The sequence below is a fragment of the Necator americanus genome, chromosome IV, assembly GCF_031761385.1.
Source record: "Necator americanus strain Aroian chromosome IV, whole genome shotgun sequence".
NCBI lineage: Eukaryota > Metazoa > Nematoda > Chromadorea > Rhabditida > Ancylostomatidae > Necator > Necator americanus.
The window spans coordinates 11,676,895-11,694,228 of NC_087374.1; the positions used below are offsets into that span (position 1 = coordinate 11,676,895).

The 17,334-nt window shown below is 39.7% G+C and overlaps 2 protein-coding genes across 2 annotated transcripts; both read right to left on the reverse strand.

Annotated features, from left to right (window-relative positions):
* Positions 1-15,082: 15,082 nt before the first annotated feature.
* RB195_000974 (uncharacterized protein) lies at positions 15,083-15,409 on the reverse strand (the record flags this gene model as incomplete). The annotated part of the gene is made up of 2 exons (XM_064197543.1): positions 15,083-15,271; positions 15,329-15,409. The coding sequence occupies 2 exons, from the start codon at positions 15,407-15,409 to the stop codon at positions 15,083-15,085; spliced, it is 270 nt and encodes an 89-aa protein (XP_064053424.1).
* Positions 15,410-16,932: 1,523 nt separating this feature from the next.
* RB195_000975 (uncharacterized protein) lies at positions 16,933-17,334 on the reverse strand (the record flags this gene model as incomplete). Its single annotated transcript, XM_064197544.1, has 1 exon — positions 16,933-17,334. One exon carries the CDS (start codon positions 17,332-17,334, stop codon positions 16,933-16,935), a length of 402 nt encoding a protein of 133 aa, XP_064053425.1.

Below are 17,334 nucleotides of genomic sequence, written 5' to 3' on the forward strand. Positions count from 1 at the left end.
GTTTCGAACATATGTGCAATATTTTAAGTGGATTTTTGTGTCAACGGACAGGTGTTTAATATTATCACATAATGCAACAGGAAACAGATTATGAACATTACTTTTGTTACTTTTAAGTTGAATCAAATATTGGATCTATGTTTACTACGATTAGGGTGAGATGAGCGGAACCACCCTTGGTACCGCAATCTACGGCCCCGTGTAGAGTTTGTGGATCGGAAATCCATACCACGTCAGATTAGTAGAGTTATCCCTTTAACAACGTTTTCTTAGTCCTTTTTTGGAAAAAATGTAAACGTGAAGGTGTTGGCAGTTCCCAAATGAAGCAGTACTACATTTGGAGAGTATTCAAACTTGATTTTTCAGCTCTGTTCCTTTGATTCCGCTACAATTTGGAAACATTATTGAAAGTATGGGTCTCTCTCCTGTATTACCACCATTAGCACGGAATGATGTGCGAAACAATGAGAGCATTACCATCGTACTGATAAAGATAAGATTCCAATTTAGGTCACGTAATCTGTTAGCTACTATTTAAAGGCATCACTCCACGAATCTGGGGTGGTGCGAATTTCAGGAGGAGAGTTCCTATACGAAGTTCCTATATTATGGAAAGGAGGGTGACTCCGTCCATTTCTTCCTAATTACCGTAAAAAACGGCCTGGAAGATGCGGCGCGTGCATAAGGTTGGAGCGCTCCAATCGAACTCCTTGTGGAAAATAGCGCGCCGGAACGCTCGAATTCGTATTTTCAGGGCCCTTTTTTATGGCAATTAGGAAGAAATAGACGGAATCACCCTTCTCTACATAATCTACGATTCCGTATAGGCATAACCCACCTGAAACCCGCACCACCCCAGTTTCGTGGAGTGACGCCTTTAAGCCACCGTTTGCCAAGGTGTTTCTACAGTAATTTCTCAACGAAAGGTGTGACCAACTGATTAAGGAAGCGTGTATTGGAAGAGACGTGGGGTGGAGTACATAGAGTCGAAGCGCAATACACGCAGTTTTTACTGCTATGAAACGGTTCGCAGCGTCTAATCTACTTCTTGAAAAATTCAATTGAAGTTATTGTGCGGTGCTACGGCACCGTTCCGCACAAATCCAGCACCATGGGAACCGTCCCACCCCATTTCATAGCATTCTGGTGCCGACGCACCAATCAACGCTGTAGGACCCGTCTCATATTTCACCTCACTCTGGAATTTCGTTCCACAATTGGAATTTTTGTGTGACTGACGAAATCGTTTATTATATAGCATGATATCAACACTTATCGGTATTAGTGTTTTTTTTTTCGAGATAGAAACATCTAGTTCCTGTTTTCATGTTAGTGTATTCATTATCTGCTCTAAAAATTCCCTTCTAATAGAATTTACGAAATAATGGACGTCTCTGAAAGCTAACCAGCTTCGACTAATTAATTAAGCGTGTACGCAAGAGATGATGAAGACGATGAAGAAGAGTAGTACTCGTTGTCATTGAAATTATTTCAGTTTTTGGTTTTACCAGAACTCTTATCTCCAGTAATGAAGCTGAAAATAATCGGAGAAAAGTACTGTGATCTCAGTGCACATAATAGCTATCGATTTTTGCAATAGGTGAAATAATTTATTGCGTATACGACATTCCATGAACGGATGTAGCTACAACTGAACCTCTTATGCAGTGCATGCGCTATCTATTGGAGGTTTAAATGCGTTTTACTGTCAACCAAGCGTTTCATCATTCATGTCGATAAATTGGTACCAGCTTTGCCTGGGAGGATAAGAACGCTGACTTAGGACATCGGCTCGCCCCCGCCAGTCAACGTGAGGGTGCATGCGCGTTCGTAAACCTTAAACCGATTCTGAATTAACTCGAACCCGTAGGCGCTTCTCATAGTGATTCTCATAGAGATCAACGCCGTGCACATTATCCTTTGTCTTTCACGATATTCCAATTTTTAGCGATGTAAAGCCAAAAAAAAAGCTGTAATTCGTCACTGTTGCAGATAAAATGTGGTGTAGCTTCTTTGCAGTTTTTTCTTTGCATTAGGTCTCAAATGCAGTTAATGATAATTACGCATGATATTGCAACATGAAGAATACTTTAGGAGCACCTTGATTATAGATAGCGGATAGTATATGGATGAGTATAGTACGCAGTTTCTTTGATGCTGGGGCCCGCAATGAAGACGGGCCATCTAAGTATCTAAGTAAGTTGTTTCTTTTTATTTAAAAAGCTAGTTTTCTCTTTAGAGTTAATTTAGCGACCGTATGTCGTACATACGTGAAAATAGGACCTTCCTTACTGTACGAACGAGTATATCAACGAAAAAACGAGCTGAGTATTTCTCCTCTATTCTCCTACAAAATTAGATAGAATTGGCCGGGAGGCTCACCTCACCCTGCGTATAGGCTTGACTTCACCCTTCTTGATATAATACACTGTAGTCTCTTAAACACATTTTATCAGAAACTTCTTTCGTGGATCCAGATACCTTGAGAATCGGGTCTTGGCTCTTTAATTCATGCTCGATGAATTTTCCGATAGCAGCTATTCACAATGCGAAGATAGTGGAGTCAAAACGACATGAAGCACGGTGACACCGCTTGGGAGGCTGCTCTCGCAGCGAAGCCGTCGTGATGGTGGTTTCAATCGACGTGGGACTATCGTGAACTAAACCGATGAGTGGTGTTAACAAGCTGTTAACCACACGATCGTAACCGCTTAGCTCTTTTAGTACAAAACATTGCAATCGACTCCTTGAAGCCCTCACATGGGGTACAATAATTAGCATCTGCAATGTAATTTTCTTTACGTGCGAGTTGTACCGGAAAAGAATATTTTCGAATTACTTTTAAATCCCCAAATCAATTTAAATAAACCTTAACCAACGTACGTAGGTCTTATGACCCAAAGATTTTCTCTGCCTGTATCCTGAAATGTGGAGAGTGACATTCCATCCTCAGACTTTCGCCTGCTGTCACTGTGTTGCCAACTCTTTTTTTAAAAAGCTTTAAAAAGTTAGCATTTGTTCTCTTACTGGCTAATTCTTTACATCGGTCCTCTTCTCTTCCGGTAGAACTCTACGATCTTCAGATAGAAAAACAGCCTCGTTTTCCCATTACATCACCCTCAGCGACCTCATAGAATTCAAATCCTCCCTTATTCCCTGGTTTGATACCAGGAAATATGGTGCTGCTGATGATCCACAAAAAAATTGTTTTGCGCTGTTTCATGGTCTGATGTATTTTACATTTCCTTTGAACAAATCCATTAGCTTCGGCTAGTATGGATATCCGGAGATGTTGTTTTGATACATGTCTCGTATTCAGAGGATCATTAACAGAAATTCAAACATCGACTGACATTCCTGGGTGATTTTTGGAACCTATGCAGAAGACTCATCTAGAGCCTTTCTTAAATTTCTCCATTCAAGATTCTTTGTGCTTCTCGTTAGTTTTGAGATGTTTTCTCTAGCGCGAGTAGTAACAAAGAATAAACGACAATGAACGGGTTGAAATATGATTTGGACGGATTCTGCGCGATCCCTATACTACTTCCTGAAACATCCATCTCATCCATTTTAAGTGTTCGTGAGCATGTTACAAATCAACAACACAACAGAATCACTAGACAACCACCTAACGATCTGAGCCTTCTCCCTCTGAATATCCATGTGTAAACATCCAAACACCCTCATTTTCTCTCGTCGAGAAGGCCTCTACTGGCTTTTTTTGTTTGTTTCACTTTCATTCTCGTACGCTGTTATTGCAAATGCACAAAATGCTAATTCAATTTTGTGTTTTTTTCAAATTTTTATTTCGCTTTGCAATCAACAACATCTGCATTGAAACCGCTATTATTACCAACATTGCGAACCGGAAACGCCTCGCGCTTCTCCACACACATCACATGTCAACAATCCGATATCAAACACAACATTCTGGGATGCCATTCCGAACACGGGAGATGTTCAATCCGCTGGTTTAATTTTCTTTAGAATATTTTCCTTTAATGTTTTTCTCTTTCATTCCAAGACTGTTGCAATATACTGTAGTAGCGTAGCACTTCTCGTAGTCTTCTTCCTTGGCGTTTCTCCCGCATAGTGACAGACTCCACTATTTTGGTTAAGTAACACCATTTCGCTCGGTTGTGTGCCTCAGGATCAGGGTGGATGCCAGATAGCTTCGTCTCAATGTGCATTGTATCGAAGCAGCGCTGTTTCGGCCGTTCCCTTGATCGATTTCCTAGTAAATTTAGGTGTATACTGATCTTATGGGCCAGGTCGTCTTTGCCCAGTCCCTACCGCAGCACCGTAGCCTTCTAATGAGTATTTAAAAAGTATTTGAGTGTTTAGGGAAGAGTGGTAACGTTCATTCCTTCAAAGAAACTTAAAAAAATGAAGCAGCTTGTAAGTCTCGATTTACTTCCGCTTTTTCTTAACGTTGTATCACTCTTTGCCAGATTTCTAGACATCAAGCTTTACTATCATTTCTAAATTTGGGGAACTCAGCTTTTCCGGAAATTTGCGGAAATTAAGGAACTTTGCTTTTTCTTAATCCTAAAATGAACTAGCAATAACTTCTCATATAGATCGACGACAGGTTTCATCATCGGATCCCTGATTATTCCGCGAACATATTTTCAAAGCACTAGAGCAGCGTCTGAGATAGGAGCCGTTAATTGTTTTGGAGTGAGTGGAACAATATCCTCTTGGAACAATATCCTATGTTAACCAGTGTAGTGAAACTTTGCTGAGAACTGTGGTAATTCATTAGCGTCTTGGGTTAACACGATCTGAAGTCTGATACAATTACGTGTTTAAAAGATGGGACCCTCAGCAGCTCCAACGCCACCACAGAGATGATCAAAAAATTTAAGCGCTTAGCGGCGGGATCTTCTTTACTTATGTCTGCATTCGATTCGAGCTTGCATGGGTCCTACTTTGGTCACAACCGCTTAAGCAACTGTACAAGGCTTCAAATCGTTTTGTAATAAACATAATTTAATCTATCGTCAACGGCATGTGATTTTATTTCAACACAAAAGATGAGAGGAATCTTTAGAGTGTAATCTGTCTTAAATCCTGATATAAATTATGGCAAAATTTTAGCTTACTAAGAAGCGACGAGTGGTTCAGAGTGAATACTGGGAGGGAGAGGAGGAAGAGGAAGGGAACGGAGGGGGAGAAGGGAAGCACGGTTGTTTCAACGAATATATATTTAGAAATATATGAGCAGTAACACTGCAGGGGATGGTTCTATTTTTAGGCTCAATACCGTACACATAAGTGGAACATGTCTCTGGAGTTTTGGGACATAATAACGAAATGAGAGAAGTAAAACATAGGCTGGGGTGGCTTAGGGGAGTGGAGATTGCCAGTAAGCTCAAGTGAACAGAAAAGCCTTTTACCTTTTTCTAGCAAGACGGGCTCATTTCTGTCTCTTCATTTCCTGTGAAAAATGATGATTTTTCTGCTCTAGTTAAGTAGTTAGAAATCTTGCTCAATAACTATAGATAATTTCAGCTAACAAAGCATCGCACACAACCGTTTTAATTTCTTCTTCTGAGAATCTTGCAGAAACGTCGCTAATTACATTGCTTGTTGTTCCCGTTGATTGCTGCTGAAATGCTGCAAAGTAACACTTGTATTCTCGTTAGTCAGGGTTTTTTTGTGATCCAGAAAAAGAACATTTTGTTAGACTAGCGGTAGTGGGATTATTGCGGCATTTAGAGGTGCATATACGTGAAATTATTGCAAAATTATTGCAATTATTGCAATTTTTAAATACATAGCCTGAGTATTTATTTGAATAATTAGCTCAGTAGCAATGGATCAAAGCGATCTAAACGCCAAAAATTATAAAAAAAATAATACGAGCTCGTCTTAATTTCAATCAAATTCGTGACTTGTAAAGTAAGTTTTACGTGACTTCATAACTTGTAGAGAAAATCTACTTGAAAGTTATATGCGAATATGGTAGAAAAGAATTTAATCCGCGATGGAAGTAATGAATAATATCAGATTATAAAAAGTTGATAGAATAATAATAGGATATATAGTAGAAAAAAAGGATAATAAAATACTTTCAATTTATGATATTGTATACCAGCTATATATGAGCAAAGTGTAAAAAGCGTTGATTTGGTTTGAGAAATTTTTACGTTCTTAAATTACCACCCTTATCTATTTACTTCAGTGCACAGAATATTATCTACTGTTATTGCAGTAAGTAACGGCGGGATCTGCCGCTCAAATCTGCCGCATGTCGTGTTGATTTATTCGATTAAATAAAGTGCCAAAATTAATGTGAAGAGTAAGTACTAGTAAAGGAGTATGTCAAACACAGAACTGAAGGCAAATCCTTGGAGATTTTTCTTTGCAGATCGTTTACTTTCAAAGATTCTTCAAAGTTACTTCCGTTTTCTTAAAGATATTTTTTTGTAATTTCTTTAGTAGTTAAGTAGTTTCTTGTTCTACTCTTTAAAGGCACCACTCCAGGAATCTGAGGTGGTACGGGTTTCAGGTGGAGTATTCGTATACGGGATGGGAGACTACGGAGAGGGGGGTGATTCCGTCCATTTCTTATTAATTGCCGTAAAAAACGGCCCGGAAGATACGGCTTCAGGCGTTCTGGCGCACTACCTTCCACAAGGAGTTCGACTGGAGCGCGCCAGCCTTGCGCGGCGCCGCATCTTCCGAGCCATTTTTTACGGCAATTAGGAAGAATTGGACGGAATCGCACTCCTCTCCATAGTCTCCCATCCCGTATACGAATACTCGACCTGAAATCTGCACCACCTCAGATTCGTGGGGTGATGCATTTAACGTCTTTTTTCTCATTCACTTTTGTGCTGCATAAAAAAATCACACACGACATTTACTCGGTTCGTAACTTATGCATGAGTGCCTAAATTCATAAATAATGAAGAAAACACAGCGTTTTTGAACGGAACGAGTCAACGAGTGAAAGTATGTGTGGATTTGAATGTAATTCCAAGTGTTCGTAGCTAACTACAATACATGTGCATGAAAACTTCGCCGAACGTGGGCGTGGTTGTCGAAGGACGGCCTCAGGCATGATTACATGACGTCTCTTGCTGCTTTCTATAAGGCTTTATTAGCTTTGTAATCTTCTTAGGAACATTCCTTAATGGTTAAAGGAAGTGCACTCATTCCAACTGCAGGTCTGTTGAGCAGAATCTCTAAAGATGCTTCTATTTTAAGAATTTTTTTCTTGTCTATAGTAATCCGTTTATTATGAAAGAACATCTGAAGATGTTTGATTAAGGTCAACAAGCTATGTAGTATACGTGCACCAGCTTATTTTTCCCAAATTTCTCTAGTTAATTTTGTGCTTCTATAACCGATATTCCAAAAATTTGTTATTCATTTTTATCTCTTTAATAAAAAAACTCTAAAAAAAAGCGAAGCATTAAAGAATGGTTTTGGAGATACACATCTGTGTATGCAGGATACGAAATTCTACATTTTGCATATGTCTTTGACGTACATATATATCTCTTTATTCCCCAGTGAAGCAATAATTCTGGAATATTCGTCGATATTTCTGGAACATGTTATGCATCTCTGAAAGGTGGTGTAATAATAGGAAGCGGAAAAGAAGCGTCTTTTTGGAAGCGTCTTTTTTTACATTTCATATTTTCCCGACAAAAGATATAATTGTCAAAATTCTCATGGCTAATTTTTGATCACGTAAACATACTGTTGATTCGAACCGAACATTATGAACATGAATGAACATATTCTACTTAAGATCTCATATTTATACAATTATCTGCTATTCATTTGTGTTTATGCAGCAGTGTACGAGCGTATGTAAAAGTCGTTTTATAACATTTCTTATACCAAACATCTCCCTAACCATCTAAGAAGCACATCGGAAAACAGAAAGTAACAAAATTCAGTTTGATAACAGAATTGCTTTTCTCAGCAGCTCAAACCGGGACTTGATTCACTTGTTCCCAGAGCAGTTGAGAAATAAAATATTTATTCTTAATGCTGATAATACTAGTGATGATGATGATAATAATAATAATAATATGACATATCTGAAAATGTCACGTGCAGAAATAATGCCAACGGTAAACGACTGACTTGCAAAGAGCGGCGGCTACACCTGGAAAGGTTTGGTGAGAGTGATGAAGAATGAGTCTCCTGGATTGAACGTGTCTCATGAATTATAGCGGCCAAGATCTGATAAGCCGCGTGACTGCAACACGTTTTTGTTTGTTTTAGTGTTTTTATCCTCTCAGACAAGTCTGGGACCAATTTGTAGACCCCGCAGTGATGAAAGACTTGGTGAGCACTAGGGCGGATTCAAACCTCCAATCGATCGTGCAGGAAGCGGAACCTCTAACCGCTACACTACACCCGCCAGTCAAAAAACACATTCAGAAAAACCGTCACATACCAAAAGGATAATTTTCTGGCCTTAAACAATCCGCTTGGAATGCGCCAGTACGTCCACTCATTCGCTCATTTCAATTCAGAATCGTTTGAGTTGAATCGTTTACGAATGACTGTGAGGCCTGTGCAAGGACTTACGGAGGCGAACCGATGCTTCGAGCCAGCGTTTTGTCCATCCAGACAAGTCTGGTACCAACTTATCAACCCCGGAATGGAATGAAAGGCTTGGTTGGCACTAAGGGGTTTCTAGCCGTCGATTGATCGTGTAGACACTGCAGAACCTCTTACTGACTGCGCTACACCCAATACTAGATTGAACTAAATAGTTATATGTTAAAAAAAAAACATGACCATAAACATAAAACACCTGGCTTTTTGGTCAAACCTTCCCAAATTGTAGACATCACCTCGGCACAAGAGCTACCGTGCTCTGCCAGATTGTATTTAAACAAATGTAAGAGTAAAATTGTATTCTTCTTAACCACACTTGCTTCGCACTTCGTTAAAATAACAAACACATTTCTCTAAGATATTGTGCGATCCTTTTCGCTCCATGAAGACTGACTGCGTAAAACTGGTATCTTCGTAGTTTTTTTTTCTAGAATAAGATCTTCTGGAAGTTCTGCATTATATATTTTGTCAACTAGTGATTAATTTTTGCACGAAGTATGTGTTTTGCGTGCATTCAAGGAATTACCTCTACGTTCTCAAAAATGTCTATCATTTTAAATACGCATGGATGCAATTTGAAAACTTCTTGACACGATATATGTGCTATGCACAGCCTAATTGCCGTTGTTCATGTATTCCTCATCTGAATTTGAGATAATTACATTAATAAAAACGTTAATAAATTATTACATTCCACATACATTAATAAAGTGGATCCTGTCTCAATTCCTTTATCTTGCTTTTTCTATGTGATACATGTAAACAAATAACGTTGTAGAATATTATTTGATTATGCATTATTTGGGCAAATATTAGTCAATATTGTAAATTATAGTGACAAAATCAGTTAGACATTAGCCACTCCTTTGAGGTGAACTTAAGAAATAATGAAAGTAATTCAATTTTAAAACCTCAACATAAGTACATCCGAACGTTGTGTGCATGTAGTGTGGTGCTTTACATTGAAAACGGAATTATCTTTCTCTAACTTTCAGCTTCTTTTCTTATTCTCTTCTTTGGTTTCCATCATCTACTTTATTCGGGCATTTCGCTTCCATCCCCGCCGTTCGATTATTAATTCGATCATTTAATAGGAATTTAAGTTTCCCTTTATAAACCAAAAAAACATGAGACTCAAGATGGATATATGCTAACAAGAGGAGCAGCGTGTAATTATCGTTTTTTTGCGAGTAGCGAATGTGAGAAGATCGCATATATTCCTCGAATAGACACTTATTCGCTCTCTTCAGCAATGGTGTGCATCAAATCTTTCACTTGAACTTTCAGTTTTTTTTTTAATCCTGGCTTTTACTTTCCGTCCTCCATTTCATAACCATTTCATTCCTGATCCACGGCTTAATTTTGAATTTCGTCCTTTACTCATCGTTGAACCTTTGCCTGGTGCTCGCAAAGCAGAAAAAGTTTGAAACAGTGCTGTTAATCACTGCTGATATTTGTCACGTGATGGAGGCGACGCTCACAAGGATTCTTCTGTCTCTCCAAGGAAGTTATTAATGAAGCGTTGACAACTCAACATTCAATATATTGGCTCGACTTCGTTTAATAATTGTTTTCGTTACTTTCATTCCATAAGGCCTATTCATGATTAATCCTATGTGGAAAAATAAGCCGAGAAGCGCAGACGCATGGAATCCGCATGAATGTGTGTGTTGCATCCGAAACACAGTCACCTAGTTTCTTCCTGTTCTAATTACAGTACTTCTACCGCTTCTTCAATGTTTCATTCTATTAAGTTCAGATGATAAGTAGATGGATCCCGCACAACTAAAACCAGCGTGTCACGAGATTGATGCATAGGGGTAGGCGTTCGGGTTGCGTGTATGAGTGTGATCTCTTTTAATCCCGACTAATAATCCAGAAGAATTGTATGCAGCAGTCAGTGAGACACTATCTGTTTGCAGTCTCCTATGCTACAAATATGTGCAATCGTTTTTTCGTATTCCGCAAATAGTTCTCATTTCTGAAAAATTAGAATAAAACACCTTTGTTTGACCCAGTTTTCCCAACAATGCAACATATTACACAATAGAACGCAAGCAATTCCGTCGTGTTCCAACGTCCTCAATTCATCCTATAACTCAAAGACGCAGCAGAAGCTGCCCTTCCGCAAAATGATAGACGCGTTGCGGGTTGCGCTCATTTTACTAGCTGTGATATGTTGCATCGCTGAAGGGAAAGGCACACAACGCTGTTTGACACTTCGCTGTCTGGATGAAGTGATGGGAGTTGAACGTGGTCAAGCTTATAAGTGTAAGCTACGCTTACACTCCTTTCTATTTGTTCGTGGAAAGATTCTAGCAACGGCAAGTTTGTAAAAAGCTGCCTTTAAGATGTTCTTGTTTTTTTCCTCTCTGCTCTTGTCGAGTTCCTCTGGAATTCACTGTAAGCGGCATTGAAAAATACTGTCTGTAGTCTTCTGTACTACAAACATGTGAAAATTGTTTTTGTCACATGCAAGCAGTTCTTACCTCTGCGAATAAGAACTAAAGCACCAGTTCCTCTACACAGCATTTCAACCTATAAATAATGAAACATTTGAAATGACGAAGATTCAGAACTAGCATCTTACTAGGCAGAAATAACAGCAAGGATCTCTTTTCAAGCGATATAGTAAGATAGCGCCCTAGTGCACCTTCGAAAATTGAAATAAGCAAAATCAAAACGCCATTTTTGCTAAAACTAGAAATGGTTAGCAAGCACAAGAAGTGGTTATTCGACGAACCAAACTCGCCTAGATTTGCCGATTTGCCGTGACTGCCAGCTTTCAACGAGGCAACAATAATATGTTCACTTAACGGAATTGTTTACTTCGTCTTACATCCACAAATGTTATTGCATTTTGTCTGCTCTTCCAGACGTACGCCGATACCCATATGCGCCCCTTGTTCTATAATAGTTCCAGCCGTTTCTTTTTCTTTGCTATCGTCGTTAAGCTCCTCAAATATTTTATTTCAAGAAGTCGATCCATCTTGAAAGAATGAGGTGAATTTAGCTAAGCTGAGATCTCACTTCGGACGGTGTGCGCTGCAATTAGGCGAACATTTATACGTGCTTTCTGTCGCCAGCCACAACAACAAACACTCAGGTAAATAAGTGAGTGGGTGTTGGTGTGCTACGGTTACAACTCGCAGTTGTCTGTTTCATCTCTAGAAGCTAAGGTGGAATTCGGGGATATGTGCTGCTGCAGTCAGTTAGTAGTAAATAGGTAGGATTCGGCATGTCTACACGTTACAAGTAGCGATATAGACAACGAAAAAAGGAATTTGTCGAAAGAAATGATGTTTGTGAGTTGTTTCGTCCCTTCGACTCTTTCATTTGTGCATAATTTCTTCTACATTCACATTTTCTCGTTTTGCCAACTAGGTTTAGGAGAAACTTTTTTATTGGCCTGATGTTTCGGGAACATCACCTTTATCAGATGTCTGAAAATGGTTCCAGGTTTTTGATGATATGTATATCCCATCCAACCCCTCCTCTTTCCTTGCTGATACCGTATTTAGTTCACCACCGAAAATTTAGCCACAATGCTTTCTCAATTATTGATGTATTGATAAGGTCAAAAAAAAAGATGAAGATCCCATTCGTCTTTGCTGTTGTTTTGCAAGAATTCGGTAGTTCAGCAGCGGTGAGACCGGTCAGTTTGTTCTCCTGACCAGACTTCTGGCCTGTACTTAGAACGATATCGAGGCTTGGCAGGGAGGAAGGAAGAGTTTGACGGGATATGCATAGCATTGAAAATCTCTATCCACTTTTAGTCCTTTGATAGAGACGAAGTTGTCGAGACGTCAGGGCAAAAATGAAGTTTCACCAAGACCTCGTCGACAAAACAAGAAAACATAAATTCTTAGTGAATCTTACTTGCGTTGAGATAACTTAATGCTAAGCCTTCAACTCCTTGGTTTTTAAAAATCCTTTATACACCTCATAAACACAATGTATTTCTTTCTACTACTATTATTGGTACTCTTCCTCAAACTTTTGCTATGTATGCTGCCGCAACATTTTGTTTTTCTACAAATGGTACATCAATAAATAAATAAATAAATAAATAAATACATAAATAAATAAATAAATATATGCGATTATTGCAGAACGATGCTGAATTGAGCGTCGAACGAGATTCTTTTCCCTCTTACTATTTCAATCTATTTTCATCGCACATCTGGAGAAGTATAGTTTTTGTGAGTAGAATGCTTTGATAATATTGCAATAGTGCACCATGCCGAGGTTTAAAGAAGAGAGCACTTAGAGAGTTTTTTCTGTTCCTTCTATGAGATACTTTTCTGAATGGACGTTCCAAACCCACCTACTAATCAGGAGATTTCAACAACAAAAATTCGCTGGACACTGTTTTTAGTTCAAAGACGCCCACCATCATTAAATGGTGAAAAATGAACCAGGAACTTCAGAATGCCCCATTAAGCATCTGGATTCTCCGTTCTTGTGAGTCGTTTCTCATGAGAGGGCTGTGATTAGAAATGTCGAGAATAACTACACGCACATAAGAGAATTGATCAGGTTTTTTCCTCAAGCAAATGCTTATCGAAATCTAACGAGTACGACCATTATTATATAATCAATCAAAATACATACATCAAGGTACGTTTTTGGGAATAATCAAGTGAAATACGAGTAGTTTATCATGCCATTTGCCGTTGAATAATAGCTCGCAATTCCTTGCTCTGTGCACTTTTTTGGAGAACAACTTCCATAAACGATAATGATCATCAATAAACAGCAATTTATAGAAAAAAAACTGAAGCGCTATAAATGAATGCTATAAGCTACGGGGGCAAAATAAAAAATAAAATGAATGAAGTGATGAAAAATTAGGGGAAAAGAGGAGAGGTGATTCTCAATGAATTCACTCAATTCCTTTAAAAATCAGCAAATGTTGAAGGAGTTCCTTATTTCTAGATTACGTTTTTTTTTTCTTTTAAAAAAGAAGGTGAACAAAAGAGGTTAATGGAAGAGAGGTAGATTGGTCAGCACAATGTATACTTCTAGTAAGAGTTCTATGCAGTTAATTGAGATCGGAAAGGGAGCTTTACATCCCGTCCTGATCTGCTCATATATTTCTGCTCACCTAAAATATTCTTACAGAATGTATTCCGAGAGAGAATAAGCTAGTACTCTGCAGTGGTATTAATATTTTATGTTTTGTTCCACGACGAAGATGACCAAACTTTGAAGAAAACTTCTACTGCCAAATACTGATTGCATTTTTGTTGAAGGCAGCATCAACCAAGCCATCCACTGAAAGGTTTTTAATTTTCGTTAGTAAGTAGGGCTTATAAGTAGGGTTTATCACAGCGATAGAGGAAATAAACCAACTCAGACGCATCAGAAGCATACAAGCTATTGGCAAGCTCAACGGAACAAGTTCTTTGAGGGTATTAACGGTAGCATTAACGAAAAGAGAACTTCGTTAATAATTTTGATAAAAAATGTAGGGTCTTATTTAGAGTTCATTACATAGTCTCTCCCATAGTTTTAGTGCTACTCCTTTGAAATGTATCACCTAAAATTAGAATGAAATTGAAATGTACATGTAAGTTGTTTGCTTGGCACAACAAACGACTTCTTCGCTCGTGAGATGATGTTGTAACACCAAGCATCAGTTACGTGGAACGAATGCTGCTTGAATCTCGCGGAACGGTAAGAAGAACTGCCTTCAGCTGAAGCTGAAAAAGACGATGTCCATAAAGAACTAATGGATTTTTGATGCCTCATTCACGCTCAACAGAACGAATATATCAATATGATCTGGCAAAGAATCTAGCGGGTTAAGGAGTATGAAATTCAGGATGCACGAAGGAAAGCCGAGCTCTATTGATTACGTACTCGCCTATTTAACATCGCGTTTCTTTCTGCTCAAAAATACTGTTCAGAAAACTTTGTGTTTTGCAAGCAGAAGGAAACTGAAGTAGGCGTCAGTGAGTCCCGAAATGATGAAGCAAGGAAGTCTCGCTTTATGTCATTGCGCTGAGGGATTCGTCCCCATTCCTACATCGGAGACCAGCGACTCCTCTGCATTTGCCAAAGAAGAGAAATAAGATGGACAAGTGATACGTCCTAACAACAACCGTTGGACCAAGCCATGAGCGAGTGTACATTAAACCCACTCCAAAAAGACCGCTTATAGAAGGTCAGAATTTTCAGGGAAATCCTTAGAAGAAATTTCCATGCTCTTAATATTCATAATGCAGGGAGAAACAAGTTTTGCACGTGGTCGTTAATAATGAAAATAATACTGGAGCAAATCGAACAACGATAGGAACACACGTAATACTGGTGATACTTGCGAACTATGTCCCAAATCCTATTCATCAGTGAAAAGATCCCATCCTTAGAAATTGATCTAGCTAAGAAGCTAACAGCTAACATTTTTAAGCGAATTGCTCACATCTTCAAAGTTATTTGTGTCAGAGAAATAATGAGGTGTACAAGAAAATCTTGTTTGCGTTTTCGCCTAAAAATCCTGAAGTTTCAATTCTTTATCTTTACCCATGATAGCAGTTGTGGACCATTCTCGAATCTTCATCGCAAAAGGTATATAATATATAGCTGGGTACTCTTCATTAACTTTAATTTTGCAAGAGCATGTTCGAGCGCTCATCCTCCAGAAATGACGTCGCCACGGAAGAGCGACGATAGCATTCTGCAAAACTAACAGCTAAGGAAAGGGGAAGACACCACTACCAACAGAACTACTCACCGCTGGTTCACTGGCTTCGAGTAGAAACGATCTTTGAAGGCAAGTCTCTATCGGCATGCCCACGCTGTGGAAAACCACCATTCTCGACGCTATCAAAGAATATCCGGATGAAAACACCCGCAGCCTCAGACTCAGATTACCCAACCAGTAGTCTCCAGACGCCTTTAGGCCCTCAGTACAGCTAAGGGCTCACTCGATTGATCCCTGCTACTTTGATGAATGGCACGCGGTACACCCGGGTATCCATCTGTCATCCTCTCCTTCTCCGCTCGCATTGAAAGGAGTTTCTGGAAAACCTGGTCTCTGGAGATGAGAGTTAGCTACAACGTTCTGTGTGTATTCTTCGAGTAGAAAACCTGCACACGCCAGCCAAATCTGACCTAACGCGAGATCTCAAGGAGCTGAGCAGACCAATCGAAGAATCAAAGGGCTAGACTGCGACACAGTGCCGCTATTCTACTGACATATCCTTCCCTGATTATCGCTAACTCTGACTCCTTAAGGCTTTCATGCCTAAAAAAAACTTTATTAGTTGGGAGTTCGCCAACTTCTTTGAGTTCTAGGCCTCTAATTCTGAAGAAGGGAATGACGCTGATCTGACGATTAGGTGCAGCCCTGACTTCACCTAATCGGTGGGCAGATGTTACGGTCTAACGCTCTTCGCATTCTCGCTAGGGAGAGTCGTCTTTGAAGACAAAGAGGAACTATAATAGCGTGGTAACATTATAATAGCGTGTTTCCACGAGTCAGGCAAAGTTTCATCAGTTTATGTTGAACGGATGATCTTCATTATCTCACCACTCCCAGAATGAGGAAGAGATTTCAGCATTTCTGGGCTAATTCCATCCTCTCTATGGAACTTTCCATGTTTCACCTTTTGGAAACAGATGGAACCTCCGACTCCGTCGTTGGCTCTCTGCTGATCGCGGTGTATGACTGTCTCTGGACGTGCACGAGTTCAGGTACCGGCGGCGTTTTTCAGTTCAACAAAGTGCTGAATTATCCCTTGTAGATGGGCACGATTGCCTTCCGACAGCGACTCCGCTGGCAGTGTCTAGGACAGGCTCATCACCTCTTCATCTCTCCGCTATAATGTTTTAGGAGAATCAAGACTTTCCTCGTGTTTTTGTCCTTCCACGCTTCTTCGCTCTTGACGTCTATTCGTTTTCACGATTACGTTTCCGCTGACGTCGCAACCTCATTCTCAGACGGTTCTCATGGCTGAAGTTGGGGCGAGCAACACATACAGAATTGTGCGTATATATTCTCTTCGCTAAGGCGAACTTTTACCCCGGTTCTAAAACCGGGAGCGTTTTTTTTTGCGGCCTCCTGAATGCATTTAGTGGAAGACTCAGGTCGCACTCTATTTTTGGTCCGTAATCCAATATTGATCGACAGTTAACGGAACTTCTTTCTGCATTCCTTGTTTTTCCGACCTGCCGAGTCGAGCTTCGGCTGATGTTGAGCTCCTCGATACCTTTTTTGGAACCATACCATAAAGCTTAGAAGAACTGGGCGTGGATGGAATTGAATGCAACGTTCCAGATAGCTCTAGATTTTCGGATATCTGATAAAGATATGTTTTTCTTCAGAACGTAATCGAGCTAAAGCTTAAGAGTCGGCTTCCGCTTTCGCTGCTCTTCTGGCATTAATGGGGTTGTCCCATGCCACGTAAGCTGATGGCGTCGACGATTCCTCTTGAACGTGGATGCAATAATGTGGACTCTTTGCTCACGAGAGTCTTTGAAAAGATTTCCGTTGTTCCATGTCTGTTCCATGGGAAAGAACCATTTTCCAAGCGCATCGAATTGTTGTTCGAGTCCCGTTTTTGCAATCCCATCAACTCCGACAATTATCGTTTTCTGGCTTGGTATCTTGGGTATCAACGTATTGGGTTCATCACAGAACGCGTCCTTGTTGTAGTCCTCGCGGTCTGCGTAGGCGTCTGAAAATTTACGACTCAGAGTTTGAGTCCTTTGCGATCCTGCAATTGTGCAAAGGCGCAT